The 18,686-nt window shown below is 39.0% G+C and overlaps 1 protein-coding gene across 2 annotated transcripts in view; it reads right to left on the reverse strand.

Annotated features, from left to right (window-relative positions):
• Hgd (homogentisate 1,2-dioxygenase) overlaps nt 1-16,718 on the reverse strand; it is a 44,737-nt gene extending 28,019 nt beyond the window's left edge. The window contains exons 1-5 of one of the 2 annotated variants that reach the window (XM_023717614.1): nt 16,627-16,716; nt 16,504-16,564; nt 10,200-10,271; nt 6,976-7,064; nt 2,609-2,714 (exon numbers count right to left, since the gene is read on the reverse strand). In XM_023717614.1, the coding sequence (XP_023573382.1) occupies nt 2,609-2,714; nt 6,976-7,064; nt 10,200-10,271; nt 16,504-16,518 (282 nt within the window). In that variant the 5' untranslated portion in view covers nt 16,519-16,564; nt 16,627-16,716. Of the gene's footprint in view, nt 1-2,608; nt 2,715-6,975; nt 7,065-10,199; nt 10,272-16,503 lie in introns of both variants that reach the window. The other variant, XM_004633338.3, reaches the window with a different exon arrangement.
• Between the last annotated feature and the right edge of the window lie 1,968 nt (nt 16,719-18,686).

Consider the following 18,686-nt stretch of genomic DNA (forward strand, 5'->3'; position numbering starts at 1 on the left):
CACATAGTGAAATCATATCACACTTTTCCCTAAAGGTTAGACTTTTAAAAATCCCCTTTTTAAAACAAAAATAAATGAATATGATCATTGCAACTCTGAGAGAGAAATTATAAACTTTGAAATATAACTTTTGGGGCTCAGAAAGCACCGCTTGAAAGTATGGAGGTTTGACACACTAGCTAAAAAACAATCTCACAATCCAAATCCCATTCTCCTCCATACAAGAACGGACTTTCTGAAGTTCTCTTATCAGTCTTAGAAAATATCTTCCAAAAAAATATCATGGTCTTAAACATCCCACCTAGGAATCTCATCTAAGGTCCATCACATGAGGAGAGAGGAAACTAAGACTAGGAATCATTCTGGCTTTTATTTTACCAAAAGTTTAAGGGTTAGAGGAAGTAGATACTCAGGTATGAACAAAATGTCTTGATGAACCAAGGAGAAGTGAGAGATTCTTTGGGCTGAGGATACAAGAAAGAAAAAAAGGCAGATATGTATATATATATTTCTGAATATAAATTCAAAGATTGATAGGTACTATGATTGCCTTTTTTTGGGGGGGGGACCAAGGATTGAACTCAGGCCCTTGTGCTTGCCAGGGAAGCGCTTATTCCACTGAACCATCTCCCGGCCCCACCATTGCCTTTTTAAAAACACATTTAGTACAGAGTCTACAAGGTCTCACTACACAGATTGAACTCACAGTGATCCTCCTGTTTTCCGCATCCCAAGTACTGGGATTGTAGGCATGCACCACCACACCCAGTCTCAATCACTGGCTCAGCAAACCCTGGGGGCTTAGTCTGTTACGCTATCTGGCTGACTTTTACCATTGTCTTTAAGTGAACGTTTCAAGATGGCTGTATCAGAGTCTCAGTTCTTGCCTACAACATGCCAGGCATGGTTGCAAAGCATGTTTACACCTCATATCTTATGTCATCTTCACAACAGCATTGCAAGGCAGATGGTATTATTACATATAAAGTGAAAAACCATGGCTCAAGGACACAGCTGGGAAGGAGAAGGACCAGGGATGCAAACTGAGGTCTGGTTTTGCACTACATGTCTGTGCAGTGATTTGGGTCTAGATGTTCCCTCAAAACCTCACATGGTCACAGATCAGGCTTTTTCAGAGGTGGCTGAATCTAGAGTGTGTGATGCTGGGATTAAGAGTAGGTGATTACTACATCAGTTCACTGACTGGTTTGGCACCACCTTAATCCTGGTAATCTAATACAGTAGAAGGGACAGAGAGAGAGACTTGTCCTCTCACTTGCTTCCTTTTGTTGTTTTCTACTTGCTGTGAACTGGTTCTTCTCTTTTATTTCCCCTCTTCCACACCACCCTGTTGTAGAGCCAGCTGATTATGGACTGAAACCTCTACAAACTGCAAGCTAAATAAACCTTTTCTTCTTTAACTTTGAGTGTCTGCTATTTTGTTTCATCAATGAAAGAAAAGTAGCTAAGACAGACTGTTATCAGTGACATGTATTTAAACTGAGACAAAGGCAATTTGTTAGGGTTTTCAGAAGGTTAAAAAACATCTTGGTTCATTATAGCAGTGGATGCAGAGTATATAAATAATACTGATACCTGGGCAAAAATCCCACTCTTCACTACAGCAAAAAGGAGGAAAATTTTGGCAAACCTTGGAAGTTCCTATGTCTGAAGACAATGAGAAAGCAACCTCTCACCATGTGATTTACAGAATTCTGCTCAGACAACAAACTACAGATTTCAGAGGCCTCTCTGCAAAGATATCAGCATTGAAGGTGTTTTCTGTATTATTTGTTTTTTTTTTTTTTACATTTTTATTTATTTATTTTTTTGGCAGCCTCAAGATGCCTTCAGGGCAGGTCTGGATGGCACGAGTTTTGGGGATCGAACCACAGCATCATGGCCTGACTGTTGTGTTTAAGCAGGCACTTAAACCACTGAGCTAATGGGCAGGCCTCTGTATTCTTTGGTATGTTTAGATTAAAACACAGCAAATACCCACATAGATTTTTTTTTTCAGTACCAGGGATCAAACTTGGGACCTTGCATTTGCCCGACAGGCTCTTAATCCACTGAGCTATCTCCCCAGCCCTTACATAGGTATTTTGATAAGCCTGCATAATTCTCATTCATCAAATTCACCTGGCATTGCTACTAAGTCTGAACCTACTAAGTTAGGTTATACTGGTGGTGAACCTATGGCACATGTGTTACCAAGTGTTTCTTTTAGGATAAAATATGTTAATGTATGTGTTGTTTTTTCTAAACTAAACCCTCAGTACCCAGGTTTAATTGCAATGTTAGCACTTTGTGATAAGTAAGTAGATTTTGGGTTGCAGTTTGGGTACTCATCTCTACATGATTCACTATTACTGGGCGAGGAAGACACACACACACACACACACACACACACACACACATATACACAGATACACACATCAATTAATCAGTTAATTCAAAAATATCCTCTTAAGTTTAAGCCCAAAATAGACATGCTAGTATTTCTTTTTAAAAGCTGTCTAGTTTTTCAAAGCTCCTGGCCCTGATTTAAATATTTCTGTTCTAGGTTTGATTATATGGTGTGCTCCAATTCCCAGCACCAAGTTACCTGGTTAGGATCAGGATCAACTTCATCCCACTTGTGAGTGACATAGCCTTGGTCAATGGACTCAAAGGGCTTGTGACAAACTGAAGGTAGAATCCTGTACAGCCAGCTAGGGGAAAGAAGAGCACACAGCCTTAGGGTAACACTAGGTGACACACGGACTAGCTCAGAAGGTACCCTCAGGAAGACTTTCAATTCAGCAACAATCTGTAGGCTTCACTATGAGTGGTGACAACACATAGCTCTGGCCCTTTCTCTCCTTTCCCCTACATCTTTCACTGCTCAGATTAGGCTTTGGCTCCTGGGTACTACCATACAGTCAAAAAGGAAGCATTCATTCCCAACATCTGTAAGAGAAGAGGAGGCATCTTGAGGGAAATCTATAGAAAAAACTTTAGCCTGTTTAATATCAAAGGATATTAATCTTTGCTTTCAAAGATCAACACAATGAATACTACATAAATTGAGAGACTGTGGGTGTTGTGTTATTTTGGGCAGTACTGGAAATAGAAAGCAGAGCCACCACTGGGCTATACTGCCTTGCCCGTTAATTTTTTTTGTCTCTTATTTTGAGATAGAGTCCTGACAAATTGCTCAAATTCTTCTGCCTCAGCCTCTGAGTAGTTGGGATCACATGCATGTGCCGTCACACTTGTCTATGTTTGTTAGTTTAAAAAAATTTATTTATTTTGTCTTCACTTGTTTTTTAAGACAGGGTCTCATTGTGAAGTTCAGACTGCCCTTGAACTCACATGTAGCCCAGGCTGGCCTCAAACGCACAGTAACTCTACCTTGGTCTCTGAGTTCCGGGGCTAGAGGTGTATACCATCACTCCTGGACTGATCTTTGTTATTTTAAAAATACAAATCAATCTTTCTTACATTTCTCCTGGAGATCTTCCATTAAAAATGAAAAATATTAACCATGCCATGGTAATAATTAAGAGAATTTTATAAGTTGTAAGAAGTAAATGGCTCCTCCAAGTTCTGCAAGGCTATTCCTTAAAGGCATCAGGGCTTAACAATTTTCGTATGTACTCTCCTATAATATCCTATGTGTATATACTTCGTTTTTAAATTTTCTTTTTCTTTTTTTTTTAATAATAGGGATTGAACTCCGGACCTTATGCTTGCCTGGCAGGCGCTTATGCCCCTGAGCTCTCTCTCCAACTCCAATGTACATATAATTTATATATAAAATTGTTGTACAATTTTATTCATATGCCAATAACATGTAAGAGTGCCTGATTACCATGTCAGGTACATTATTAATAATTTCAGTATTATAGTTGAGATATAGTATCTTATTTTATTTCATGTTTTCTTTTTTTTTTTTTTCGTGGCGTATTTACTTTTATTGTTGTGCTTAACACAAGTCAAAGTTCTTCGAATCGGAGCTCGCTGCAGCGCCAGACGGGCCGGGAGCTTGCAGCCGCCCAGGCTTTCCCGCGGCGGGTGGACGCCGTCGTGGGTGGACCTGGAATCTGGAGAGCCAGCCGGGTCTGCCGGCGGCGGCGAGGGCTCGGGCTGCGCGGGGCGCCGCGCTCCGGCTCTCGCAGGGCTGCACTCCGATCATGTTTTCTTTATCACGAGTAAGTTTGGAAATTGATTCACTGTTTATTAGTTTGAATTTGTTTACTATATGAATTACTCAAACAAGTCTTATACTGTTTTTAGTTGGGTTGTTTTTGCTATTAGTTTGTAAAGTTTTCTGAAATTAACACTTCTAATAGCCCAAAAGTATATGAGTATGTGTCCACCTTTTATTACAGTATATTCATAGCTCATTTTTAAATTTCTTTCTTTTCTAAATCTTTCTATCTGAAGATGTCAAGGCCTGAACCAAGCATTTCTCTGCAAGGACCAGGTCTGAAGTGTTAGAAAGGAACAAAGTGTCAAACGAAGGAATCCTGAAGGAAGAGAACCTTCCAGAAGGAGAGAGGGACACTGGAAGTCACTAAGAAGGACTAAATCTTTTCATAACTCTGACAGGATATAGAAGGAAGAAAGACCTGCCTGCTGAAAGTAGAAGACCAGGTCTACTTTAAGACTGTCCTTCAAGCCCAAGGACAATCTGCCCCAGGAAGTGTCCCATCTCTGGCTGAGAGATAAATGGACTCGATTTGTTCTGTTTCCATTCTATTCCTCCAGCTTTTGATGATACAACTTCAGAAGAGAGACTTGCCAAACACCTCCATCACCTAGTAGTATATGGGGTTAAAAGCATGTGTGCATATCTTAGATGTGACTCTGGTAAATTTGTTAACATTACTGGATCCTGTTTTCCATCTTTGTGGTGAAAACCATCTATGTTTAAAATGCCTGGCACATAGTAGGTACTTATGTGCTAGATGCTTGTTCAACTGTCTAATCTCCTTTAATCATTTGGATTTTTGCCACAGTCCAAATTCATATTCTCTGCCCCATCACTCACTTTATAAGAACCCAAAAGGTCAGCCAGCTAATCAAATACAACTTAATCCCTCCGGTAGATAGAATCTCTAATAGTTTTGTGGTTTTCCACACTCTGTATTTAAGTGAGCAGGGACTGAGAATTTCAGGCTAGCCTACCTGTACATAAGGCTTGGACCCATCTTCCTATAGGGGATTTTGAATATTTTCATGAAATTCTTATGGATACTATTTGAGTGTTCCAAACAGATGGGTGAGCCATACCTAGTGTCCCTTATTTTTTAGCTGAGTTTATAAAAACCTCCCAAACTGCACTGCATTGCCCTGGACAAAGATTTAATTCTGATTCAAGGAACTTTGCCAGCTCCTTAATGAAATGCCAACAGTTCCTTTTCAGCCTCCTGGAACAGAGCTCAGCTCCTGCTGGCTGAAGATATTGCTGAATAATGGGGACAGGCAGTTGAATCTGGAGACCAGGTGGCCTGGAAGTGGATGGGCCACAAAATCAAGAACATAGTCACAAAAGTCTTGTTTTCATAAATTGGAATGGATAGAAATTATCTATATGCTAACTTTAGCCTATCTGTATGGGCTTGGTGGAGAGCTGGCTAATTAAGTAACAGTGGAAGTAACTTGATTTTTCACATGTACAGGAAACCATCTCTTCACCTGTTCCTCCATATACATATCTATGGGGAGAAAAACAACATAAATACTGACATTATAACATAGTTCCTGCCGTATTTCCTGCTCAGTTCTCTAACTACCACCTACAGATATCCTGAATGGAGCAGAAACTTTACTCTGGTGGCAGTGATGATTTTTAATAATTGCTATTATTAATTGAACACTAATTATTTCCAGGCAATAAGCTAAGCCTTTTACATTATTTCCTTTAATCCTTACAACCATGAAATGTGTGCTATAATAGTCTCTATTTTATAAAAAAAGAACTAGAACTTCTGAGAGCTTAATGATTTGTCCAAGCTCACATGGCTCAAGAAGGACCCCACATTTAAACTCAGGGGTCTGACTAAGTGGGCATGATTGACTAGTGAGAGAAAAAGTCTATCACTTGTGAGGTCCTTTGTAGTACTTTTGTATTTACTGTCACATTTGCTTCTCTGGAGGACACTGCAGAGATAAACCTATTCCCTCCTTCTAAGCGGTGCAAGACCACCTACCTGCCTTCTTCAGCAAATCTTTAATGTCAGCAGCATCCCTGGTCACAGATGCTTTTATAGACTGAAACTCCTGCAGTCAGGTATCACTTTTTCACATTACAAAACTTACTGTTTCCTGAATACACAACCTCTACTGCATCCAACCTGCCCCAGAAAAGTTAATCAAAGGAACAAGGTCATTGACCTGGCTTGTGGGATTAGAGCAAGCATGAACATGATGTACTGTGCTAACAAATGTGCTGGTTTCTAGCTAAGGCAAATTCCAAAGAGTAAAAACCTTATTAATTCAAACCATGAGGGGCCAGAGTACACGGCCTTTCAACTATTCAATCTTGGATTGTTCAATGTGTTCATGCAAAGAACAGAATGCTTCTATTCAGATGAGAAAGATATTTTACTGAATCTTCTACGATTGTGATGAATCATTATATACTAAAAAAACCCAACCCAAATAAATCAAGACCCAAAGGTTAACTAGACAATTCTTAAAGGAAGACTAGAGCATTAGAAACATTTTCTTCTGAATACTGATTAGAATTTGCAAGTGAAATTGGACTTGTAAGTTTTCCAGGCTCTGTGTTTCTTCATTTTCTCCTGTCATTTGCTTGATGCTAGCTGGGAACAAGGCCTGGACTCTGATTGTAGCTCAGAACACAGCCTGTCAGAAGAAGGTTTGTGGGCAACCCTGGGCTGCTGTGGTCCAAGTACAGGATGAAACCTGAGGTCCTGGGCATAGTTTTCTCCATCTACAAACCAGAATTAAGCATCCTTATACCTTCTCTTGTTGGTGCTCCGAGGACAAGTGAAAGCTGATCCTGAAAGCTGCTCAGCATACAGGTTGTAGGGACAGATCTGAGGATTATTCTAAAACAAATCAGGAAATAAATAACATCATTTCAAAAAGAATCCCATATGCTCATGAACTAACAGCACGTGAATCCTGCTCCAAATGTACATGCTTTGGGCCGCTGCATGAAGCCATCCCCAACTCATACATAACATTTCATGTGGCTTTCCTCAAGATTATAAAAGTAGAAAATTTATGAAGCATATATTACCTAGCATCTCATCAACAAGAAATCATTCAATGTTAACATTTTTATCCTGCAAAATGAGGATCTTTTATGATTCAAATCTAAAATACCTCCCAAAAGTCTTGTGTTCAGAGATAGAACTTAGAGAAGGTGGGTCACTGGGGTAATGACCTGGAAGGAAGTATTTTTCTGGGCTTCTTTTTCTCTCTGCTTTCTGTCTGCCATGGGTGAGCAGCTTACTCTGCCAAGTCCTTCTACCATGTCATTTCTTCCTGGGGGTCAGCCAACTGTGGGCTGAATACTCTGAAAACTCTGAGGTAAAGTAAATCTCTCCTTTCAATTGCATTTTTTTTTTTTTTTGGTATTTTGTCCCCGTGATAAAAAAGTGACTGACACAGATATTGGTACTCGAGAAGTAGGCTCATTATCATGACTTGTACCTGACTGTTGTTCAGAAGCCTTTGGAACTGGTTTGCAAAAGACTGTTAGAAAGGTTTAGAGATGCCCACTAGATAATATTTCAAGCAGAGTTTGATGAGTGATTATGGTCAGAATTTCAGAAGCCAAGAGTATTAATAGGAATGTGGGTAGTAAAGGCCAGGTTTATAAGGTTTCAAGTGGGAAGGAGGGCACTATTGAAACCTAAACCATAGCCATATGTATTATACTCTGTAGAAAATTTGTCCACCTTTTGCCCATGTCCTGATACTTTTTGTAAGAGACTAAGCATGACAAAAGAATTAGAGGAAATATTAAGGCAGCCAAATGATCAGGTTATGGTAAGCATACAATCTGTAGGTGCCAGATCTACAATGAGAACCAGGAGAAAACAGCAAAGCTCACTGATTTGAAAAATTTTCAGTCTATCCAGAAAAAAAAAAACTTATAAATTTATGTCTGAGGGGATTCAGAATAACATGATTGTTTAAAAGCTAGTATTAAGAGGAAGCCAAGTGCTTTGCATCAGGCAATAGGAAACATGGCTTGAAGATCTCTCTGGAACCATCAAGAACCCACCCATCATAGGTTTGAAGCTGGAAAAAATATAAACTTTTCATTCAAGAAGGGAACTCTTGGGCCCTTTGCACAAGGAAATTCTTTCTCTGAGATTCATTTCACCATAATTAGCCACTCAGGCACTTAAAGACCACTTCAGGCTTGGTCTGGCTCGAGCTGGCATGGACCTTGATGCCATCCACATGATGCTAGTTTTTCAGAGATGCAGAATGCAAGAGTTACATCATGAAGGATTCCACCCAGATTCTAGGCAAGTAGTCCCTGAGAGGGCAGTGCATGAAGCTTGGGAATGAAGCAAAAAATGTAGTGGAGATTCCAAGGAATGACAGATAGTAGGAACATAGGATCTCTGAGGAGGAAAGCTTCAGGCAGTGAGCAGAGCCAGTCTAAGAAAGCATACACATGGGCTAAAAGTAGAAAGACCACATAATGGGCTGCTTAAGCCATTTGGAGTTCACATTTCACTACAACCTACTCTAGATGGTGGGCATAAAACTTCAGGATTCAATGCTTATGCTATGGGGTTTCATTTTGTTTTGTCCATTCCTTTTTACCTCCCTATTTTTCCCTCCTTTTAGAATGGGGATGTGCCATTGTATATTGGAAGATTCAATTTTTTTATTCTTATAAAATAAATACAATAAAACTTTTCTCACAGATCAGATTTTTGTCTTGTCTTAGAGGAGACTTTGAATTTGGACTTCATAGCAATGCTGGATCTGTTAAGATTTTAGTAACTCTAATAGATGAAGTAAATGCATCTTTAATATTTTAATTAATTCAAGTTTATTGGTATATTTTAGGTATTCATAATGATCACAGTCATCATAGGGAATTTGTATCTGTACATGATATATCTTGATTCTTTTCTTTTTCCTCATTCCCCCACCTTCCCTTCAACCCCTCTTCCCCTCCCTATTTACAAAAGCTTAGTTTCCATTTCTCTTTTTCCTTTTTTTCTTTTCCCTCTCTTTCTTTCCTCCATCCCTTCCATACTTCCTTTTCCCATTTGAACATTTTCTTCCTATTTCACAATATTATACATTTTGGTCCTTATTTATACTTCCAGTTTTTCACACAAGAGAAACAATGTAGTGGACCAAATGTACTTTACACAATGAGTTGGGTATATATTTTCTGAGGGCCAGGGGCAGAATGTTATGATTTAGATTTAAAATAGCCCCCAAAGCCTCATGTTTAGAGGTAGGACCTGGTCAGAATGGATGAATCACTAGTGGCATAACCTGGAAGGGTGTTGTCCCTGGCTCCTCCTCCTCTCTCTGCTTCCTGGCTGCCATGGGGTGAGAAATGCTCCTTAACCATGCTTCTCTGCATTCTATGTTTGCCTTGGAGCCAAAAGACCACAAACTGACATTGTGACCCAAAATAAATCCTCTCCTTTAAGTTGTGGGTGTCAAGTATTTTCTAGTAGCAACGAAGTGACTAATACAAGATCTTGTGACACGTGTAATCCTATAACAATTAGTACATTTTAAAAGAAAATTCTATCATAAGCACTTTTTTTCATGCCATGAAGTGTATTCAGAAGTTTGGAAATATTTTATAATCATAGTTTTGCTGTACCAACACTTGCTCAAACATCTTTGTACATATATTTTTAAAGTAATTTATTTTCTTATCATTGTCAGAAACTGTTTGACATTGTCATATACTGTTTCAGGGTAAGGCTCTGAGCCTTGGACTTTGAGCCTCCTTCTGAAAGCCCTACAGTTAATTTTACTAATTTGGTTTGAGTGACAGGTAACTACCAATCCAAATTTAGCCATCATGTGTCATTGCTTTGTATTCCAATTGTCCTAATTACTTGTGAAACTCCTAGACAGTTCACCCACCAACATAAAAGAGCCTTACTTGATGGAGGCATTTTAGCCTGAAAGCTAATCATCTGGGCTGCCAATTCAGTGCTAAGCACTTTATTCATTCATACCTGTCCATGTGGCAGGGAACCTGGACAGCGTGGGTCCTCTGAAGCACACTCATTTCCAAATCCAGAAATGTACTGCATATGACAAAGACACAAATGTTACCATTAATAAGATTTCAAGAGAATTTCACAATAAGCAATATACAAAGCTAAGAATTTCTATATGATCATGTGTTTGTATATGATCTTATACAATAGTATCATTGCATGCAAACCATTGAGGAAAACAGTATGTTTTGTATGAATTTTAAAGATGTCTAGTCAATCAGAAGAAAAGTGCAGCATACTTCATAGATTCTCTACTTTTGGTGCATTTGGTTGATACTATAGGCTTACTTTTGAGGATCCCATTCATCCCAAGAACACATTATTTAAATCTAGTTCCTTTTGTAGTCCTTGAGAGGGGAGATGGCTCAGATATCACCTCAACTCTAGATTGGTAAGATCTTGACGGCCTACATTGTACCTTCTCTGAGTTTAGGGATCTATTTTCCTTCCATATATTAAAGAAAAACTAAGATGTTGTATATGGATCTAACTGAGAGCAAAATCCTTATCAAGTGGCTTGCTTTAAACTAGCCTTACTGCAGGCAGAAGCCTCTATTAGCTGGCTCACTCATGGATCATATGTATATATATTTACATCTGTATGAACACATGAAAATGAGACTGAAAGGTAGAAACTGCTTCTCCTATCTTTCAGATGTGCCAGCACAGAAACTTTTCTACAATGGCAAAGGAACCTCCTGTGATTGCCATCTGTTAACTTTATACCCAGAAAGAAAAAATTAAGAAATTTCTTAACAACATAAATTAGGTGATCCTGAAATTTTCTTTTTATTTTTCTATGGAAGACTACTCTATCGGTGGCAGTTAGTACACGTCTATAATATTGATTGCCAAAGATAAGCTCAGCTACTTATCAGATTACTGGCCCATACAGAGGTGAGTGAAAGTGAACCAAAGTGATTGTTGGGATGACTGAAGTTAATTTTCTTAAGAAATGGGTCTATAGTCAGTAGACATATTGTATGTTGCTACTGTACCAACTATAAGACCTGTGGTGGGTATGTACAGGTGGGCACCCACTACCCTACCCTTGAGATGGTCTGGAATTCTACTCTCCTCTTGAAACAGCTTTTGTTTCTCTGAAATTTTATTTTCAAAATGCCTGTGACACATTTGCTTAGGGGCCACTGGGCAGTCTGACAAAGAGCCAGAAAATTCAGCAGCATTTTACTTTAGCTACCACTCACCAACTGCAACGGGAGATTTACTCTTGCAATGCCTAACCAACCTGTGAATTTTGTCACAGGGCTGTCACTGTCTAGCTTTTTTCTTTCATGAAGGCTGAGACTATGGCAGTCTTGCTCACTTCTATGGCATTTTGGGTCATAGAAGGTACTTAGTAATCATCTGTTGATCAATCTAATTTCTCATTTAGAGCCAGTTTCTACTGCAACTGTATATACATTCACTGTGATAAGGGGGCTTAGCACTCACTTTGCCAAACTTTAAGCACTGATTAATTTTAGCCCAGAATGGATGAGAGTGCTGCCTTGCTTCATGAGTGAAATCGTACCATCTGAGCATATTTCTTTAAGAATTATGAGAAGAAAGCATGTGGGTGCAAGGTAGGCCCTCTAGAGGTTTTGGTAGTGTGAAGAAAGATAAGCTAGATGTAGCATGCCTGGATGTGTGAGCAATGATCAGGCCAACAGTATGTGTATTTGGAAGAACTATCAAATGTGAAATGTTATGACCTAGAAAGCAAAGAAATCAAATTATTCTTCTGCCTTCAGGTATAATTATTTTGGGGGAGCTGGGGATTGAATCTGGGGCCTTATGCATGCTAATCATGTACTCCACCACTGAGCTAAACTCTCAGCCCCTACAATTATTGAATATTTAAGCATTTATCATCACGTAGAAACCCATCAAAATATATTATAATCGACTTGTTCACAGAAGCAGATATAACTTAGAATGATACCTTTGGAAAAATGGTAGAGCCCAACAGGTATCACAATTCTCCACACAACATAATTTTCCTCTCTCAAAATAAACCTCATGTTTACCATCAGCAGGATTAAATTTGAGCTGCTGAGAATTGGTAATGACCCCAAATTATCTTCAATTCTCTGAAATGGAATTTTAGACCAGCTTGTGGTTCAAGTCACTGAATAACATGGTGTCTTCATTTTGTCTGACCTCCTCATTGTTTCTCTCTGTGTGACGAGGGAAGAGTTGAGAGGTGCCCAGTAAAGCTGAGCTTTCTGGCAGGCAGGGGTGATTTTATTCATTAACGATCCCCTTTCTTTGCAACTGCTGGACTCAGAGCACAGGTTATAAGTGTATTCAGAGCAACAACAAAAGGAGTGAGTGCACATGATTCTGAAGCATCCATGCCGGCTGTGCTTTATAAAATAGAAAAGAAAGCAGAAAGAATAGTTAGTAGCTTGGAAGGGAGCCTCACAAGCATTGAGAGAGGTGTGAGTTCTGAATCCATTTCTCCATTTCAGATGCACTGCATTGGCTGAAGGGAGGGGGAAACTGCTGAGTCATTATTGACTCAGTTGATTTTCCTAATCTTCTCGGAGCAAAATTACAGATGAGTTTATCAGAACTTCAAAATGCCATGTCCGTCTACTGAAGGCATTCAAATTGAGGAAGCTGTATTTTGCAGCTGCTTTTTCAAGTCTTTGAGCTCAAGGACAGCATTTGAACTCTTTTATCAGCTGTGAAAATTCAAGCATTCTACTCCAGCTGGTTCAGTGATTATGTAAAAATATATTTTATACAAAACTGAAATAAAAATCTGACATTGAGCAAGAGTGTTTGTGTACTTTCTTCAGTTCAGATTTCAGAATGATTTGATCCAACATAAAAATACGATTTTATTTCTAAGAGAATTATATGCATACTTCCTAAATAAAAGAATTACTGAGCTCTCTGTGACTTTGATACTACCAGTTCTTCAGCAGCTCACTAGTATGGAGCTTTTTAATTCTGATCTGGTCCCCAGGATATGATTTTCTTGTCAGTAGTTCTATGAGATGCTTTCTCTGAAGAAGGAGCTTAGGCAATACCTGATGGGACTAAGAAGATGGTGCCCCTCACTTTCTTTTACTGGGCATGAAGGAAATACAGAAATCAGGGTAGAGATAGAACTACCCATTTTTTCTGGTACTCTTTTATCCTGTTCAGAATCCAGTGTCTCTTATTAATTTCAATAAGAATATAAATTGTTGGAGAAACTTGCAGTTTGTCACTACAGGCCAGTGATGGTGAACCACTTAGAGGTTTCAGTAATAATAAACAACCCACTGTGGCATGCATGCCACAGGCTTTCCCCCAGTGCTATGGGTTGACGACAAGCCCTGGAAGATACTTATGTTTCAAACCCTGAAACCTAGGACTTTTACTTTATATAGCACGAAAAACTTTTGCAGATGTGATTAAGGATCATGTGATGAAGAGACTACTGGTTATTTGGGTGCATCCTAAATGTAATCACACAGGTAGAGAGAGAGATGAATGCAAAAGAGGAAAAGACATGAAGAGAGAAACAGAGATGTGAGTGATTCATGTTGAAGATAGGAGAAGAGCGACAAGCCAAGAAATCTAAAGAATATAGAAATCCTCTAGAAGCCGGAGAAGTGGGGAAACAGAATTTGTCAGCATCAAGTAAAGAAACAGAATTTGCCAGTCTCTGGAAAGTACCATCTGTGCTGACACATTTTTAGCCCAGTGAAACCAACTTCAGACTTTTGACCTCCAGACAGTAAGAGGAAAAAAATTGTGTTGTTTCAAGCCAGTACATTGGTGGTAATTTTTAAAGAAACATCAGCAATAGGAAATAAACTATGTAGTCCAGTCCCATCTCTAGCTAGCCATTAGAATAGTTTTAGAAGCTTATTAAGATGGACCTAACGCCAATGAATCAAGTATCTGGTGGTGGGGCCCATAGTCCCCCTGTGAAACTGGCCCGTCCATTTTAGAAATGAGGAAACTAAGACTTGAGAGATGTGAAGCAACTTACTCAAGAATATAGGGTAGTCTGTTTCAAATTTATTATTTTTTCTCTGAGTTTTCTTCCCTCAATTGTGTTTTATGTACATATGAGACCTCCTTTGAGGTTTGGTGTTGACATACCCACTAAAATGAAGAAATAAAAGATTAGAAATATTCTAAAAAGTTACATAATGTTTACCCATTAAAAAGAGTATGATGCAATCTGGCTTTCTGTGTTCAGATTCCTGACCTCTGGAACTAACCTTTCCTTCTAGAGATTAGACTGCAAGCTGGGAATGTCTTTGAAATGGAAAACAAAGACCAGCATGCAATTCACATTGGTATGCTGGTGCCCTGCACACTAAGTTGCTTAAAACTACAGCAGGATAGGATTTTAGATATAATTTATTTATAAATGGTAAAGATGTTTCCAACCCTGCTGGAAATTTCCTCTTATGATTTTTTTTTTTTTTAAATCATAAAGTAGTTTCTAGCCAAGCATGATGGCTCACATTTGTAATCCCAGCTCTCTGGGAGACTAAGGCAGGAAGATAATAAGTTTGAGCCCAGCCTAAGCAGTTTAGTGACTTATCAAGAGCCTGTCTCAAAAAAATTAAAAAGATCTGGGGATGTGACTCAGTCCAAAGGCCCTGGCTTCAACCCCCCAATACCACACCAAAAAACAAAATTAAAAAACTTTTTATTTTCCTCCTTCAAGACTTCAACTACCACTACTGACACGATGACCCCATATGTATTCCTCTACCCCTTCCAATTACTCTGAGATCCAGATCCACACATTTCATCACTTCATGAGAATCTCTACCTGACTGTCCCTCTCAAAACTTCAGTTTGGTGAAAGCACTAGATGGCAAAACATGTAGGGCTGTTGTATATGTTTTGTCTTTCTACATGCTATACCTCCTGGTCCTGTCCCTCATGTTGCTAATGCGCATTCTTCTCTCAAGACTCTGCTTCAGAACAGCCCCCTTCAGGAAGTTTCTCTTGACTCTACTGACCTTAGTTCCAGTCTTCTATATTAATCTGTGGCACCATACATTAACACATAATATTTGCCAAATGAAAGAATAAGAGTTAATTCTCAAACTTAAAGAAATAAGCACATTTATTCTTTTTTTTGTTTTTTGTTTTTTTTGTTTTGGCGGAACCGGGGATTGAACTCAGATCCTTGCATTTGCCAGTCAAGCGCTTATCCTACTGAGCCATCTACCCAGCCCCCAGCACATTTATTCTTAAATCAAATATTTTTAGTACCCCAGTTAATTAGGGAGATGTTTAAAGCATCAGAAAGGCTGTAGAGTAATGCTCAAACACTGCACTGAAAAGAGTAGGGAACATTTTGCATTCTGTGGGTGGGGGAAAGGGGTGTCTGGTCTACTTGCCTTAAGCCAGAATTTGGGCAGTTCTATTCAATTCTATTTGCACATGTTCAATAGTAACCATGCTTTTAGACACCGGACACACACTCCAGTCTAGTAGGAGCCACCAAAGCTCCCTTTTGGGCTGGGTTTTGGATTGAAGTTCCTATACAGTTTCAATTACCTACCAGCCAAGACTTTGGGCAGGTCATGTTGTTCCTTTGGGCTTTGTTTTTCTTACTGGCTGAATAAAAATAAGAGCATCTACATTTCAGATTTATTCTGAGGATTAGAATTTGAGTTAACTCATAGTTAAAATACCTAGTAGCTAACCCACTCGTATTTTTTCAATTGCACATTAAATAAAAAGAAGATATTTCCCAGAGGAGGTGCTATATCTTGTACTGGCCAAGCCAGATTCTGAGCCTTAATACAAATGAATAGATTATGAAAATCTAGTTGGCTGCCTGGAGCAGTCCAGGAAGCTGAAGCTGCAGGATGGTGTCAGAAAGCAGGGAGGGACAAACAGACATAATAAGAAAAGTGTGTGTTTATGGTAGAGTCCTTAGAATATCTAGAAATCTCCAAGCCTATTTTTGAAATGAACAAAGGTAAGAGATGGCCAATATCTCTTTATCATCTCTCCCCTATCACCCCAACCATGCCCATAGACACCATGTTGGAGCCCTTGAACACAGGGATTTGAACTGCATCTCCCTTCATTCCCCTCAAACTTGCAGATAGTTTGTTTGCTCTCTCTCTCTCTCTCTCTCTCTCTCTCTCTCTCTCTCTCTCTCTCTCTCTCTCTGTCTCCTCCTCTGTCCTTGCACTTCAGATATGAACCAAGCAGAGCCTTGCAGATCCGTGCTCTACCAATGAAATATACCACTAGTTCTACAAAGATGGTTTCTTACCTTTAGCTCAGGCATTTTCGTCCTCCTGCAAGTGCAATAACTTTAGAAAACAGAGAGAGAGAGAGAGAGAGAGAGAGAGAGAGAGAGAGAGAGAGAGAATCTGAAATGATTTTTCGTCTTCAAAGTCTAGATCTTCTTGTTCCCATTAGCTTATGTGTCTCCCAGATCAGTAGATCACTCAAGGGAATGAGGAGAATTGCCTAACTGACATACTAAGGACCAGGGACAAAGTCTAGCAAATTTATAGCTTACACAACGTTTTTTTAAAAACTAAACACAACTGTTTATGAAACTTCACAGAGGCCTGGTTATTCTTCACCTGAGAGAAATGTTAGCCAATTACTCGTTCCATTTGAAAGGAGAAGACTTATTACAAAAAGTAGAGATCTAAAGCTATCTGGCAAAGAAAATTGTGCAACTTAGTGGCCATGGGATGTGGCAGAAGCTTTTCCACTCTGTCCTGCCACAGGCTAGAAAGGAACAGGGCCAAATACTAACTCCTCATAGAGAGTGATGAGAAAAATATGCATTCTGATCCAGCTGCCCTAGCAAGCTGCTTGAAGGCAGGGAAAGGGACCAGATAGCTCTGCAGGTGACTCCCAGGGAGGAGCGAAGGCTCTTGGGTGAATTGCTCAACATCTGAAGCACTTCATTTAAAGTAGACTGAGACATTTACTATTGTTTCTCTTTTTTTTCTTAAAATATATTTGGCATTCTAATAAATTCTTTAACCATTTTGTTTACTAACACTGTATTCCTCTAAAAACAGATCAAGGAGTTACTCATTCTTGGCCACTCACTCTAGGACTCCTTTGTCCCTCATCTTGGTCCTTCATCTTTGTCCTTCATCCTTCATCTTGTCCTCCAGTCACTACAACACAGTAACTTTGTGGGTAACAGTATTCAGGAAGGAACCAATATAAAGTCAATACTTGCTTGTGCCAGATTTTTTTCATATATTATCTCATTTAATTCTACAAAAATGATTTTGTGAAGTAGGCTTTATTATTACAAATTCAAATTCAATAAACCCAGAGGGAGAATACATGAGTAAAATAGAGTAGGTATTTTTTTTTGTTTGTTTATTTGATTTTGTTTTTGTTTTTGCAGTACCGGGGATTAAACTCAGAACCTTGCGCTTGCAGGCAAACACTTATTCTACTGAGCTATCTCCCCAACCCAGAGTAGGTATTTATTTTTAAAGACAAGATGAAGTTCCAATTTTCTCCCCTATATTTAAACATTGATAAAAGGAAATTTTAAATCAAACTTTAAGACTAAGGAGTCTCTAACAATAAATAGTTTGGGCTGGGAATATTGCTTAGAGGTAGAGCTTTTGCCTTATGTGCACAATGACCTGGGTTTAATCCCCAACATCACACACACAAAAAAGGTTTTATTGATTTGTGTAGATGCTAACCAAACTGGGATATATTCCCTAAGTCATTAGCCAGACAGAAGTTGGGAAAATGTCCCCAGATACAGGATTTGTGATATTTTACAATAAAATTTGGGGGAGAAATAATTTACTTTGAAACTACATTGGTTATAGACAAGAAGGGCAAGACAACATGAAGCAGCAAAGTCCCAGAGTAAGATGTCAGTCCATATAGAGCTTTTGCAAAGTCTTGGTTGGCTGCAAAGTCTTTTGTGAAGCTTGGAACACACCGTGGCCTTGATGGTTAACCTACAGCATACAGAAATGTGGATTATTTGTTTTCTCTTTGTTAATTAACCTTGAAGATGTGAGACAAAAATGACCTTTTCCTTCTATTTTCTGGCTTATAATTTAATTTAGGACTTTTTAGAGTATCCTTCATCCCTTTGGATAAGGTCTTACTCTCTATAGCTCAATGATCCTCCTGCCTTACCCTCCTGAGTTCTGGGATAACAGTATTGTTACATAATGCTTGGCTCCAGAAATTGTTTTCTTACCAGACTTATCAAGGAAGTAATTGGGCTGCTAGATAACTGCAAACATGAGTGATCCCAGGAGAGACCAGCAGAAGAACCATCAGCTAACCCAACCTAGTTGCTGATCTAGGGAATTGTGAGCTATCTACAATGGCTTATTTCACGTTAGTATTTGGGTGGGTGTGGTCTTTCTTTTCCTTTCTTTTCTGTCTGTCATCTGTCTGTCTTTCTCTGTCTCTGTCTCTGTCTCTGTCTCTGTCTCTGTCTCT

This window comes from Octodon degus, unplaced genomic scaffold, assembly GCF_000260255.1.
Source record: "Octodon degus isolate 3935 unplaced genomic scaffold, OctDeg1.0 scaffold00053, whole genome shotgun sequence".
Lineage (NCBI taxonomy): Eukaryota > Metazoa > Chordata > Mammalia > Rodentia > Octodontidae > Octodon > Octodon degus.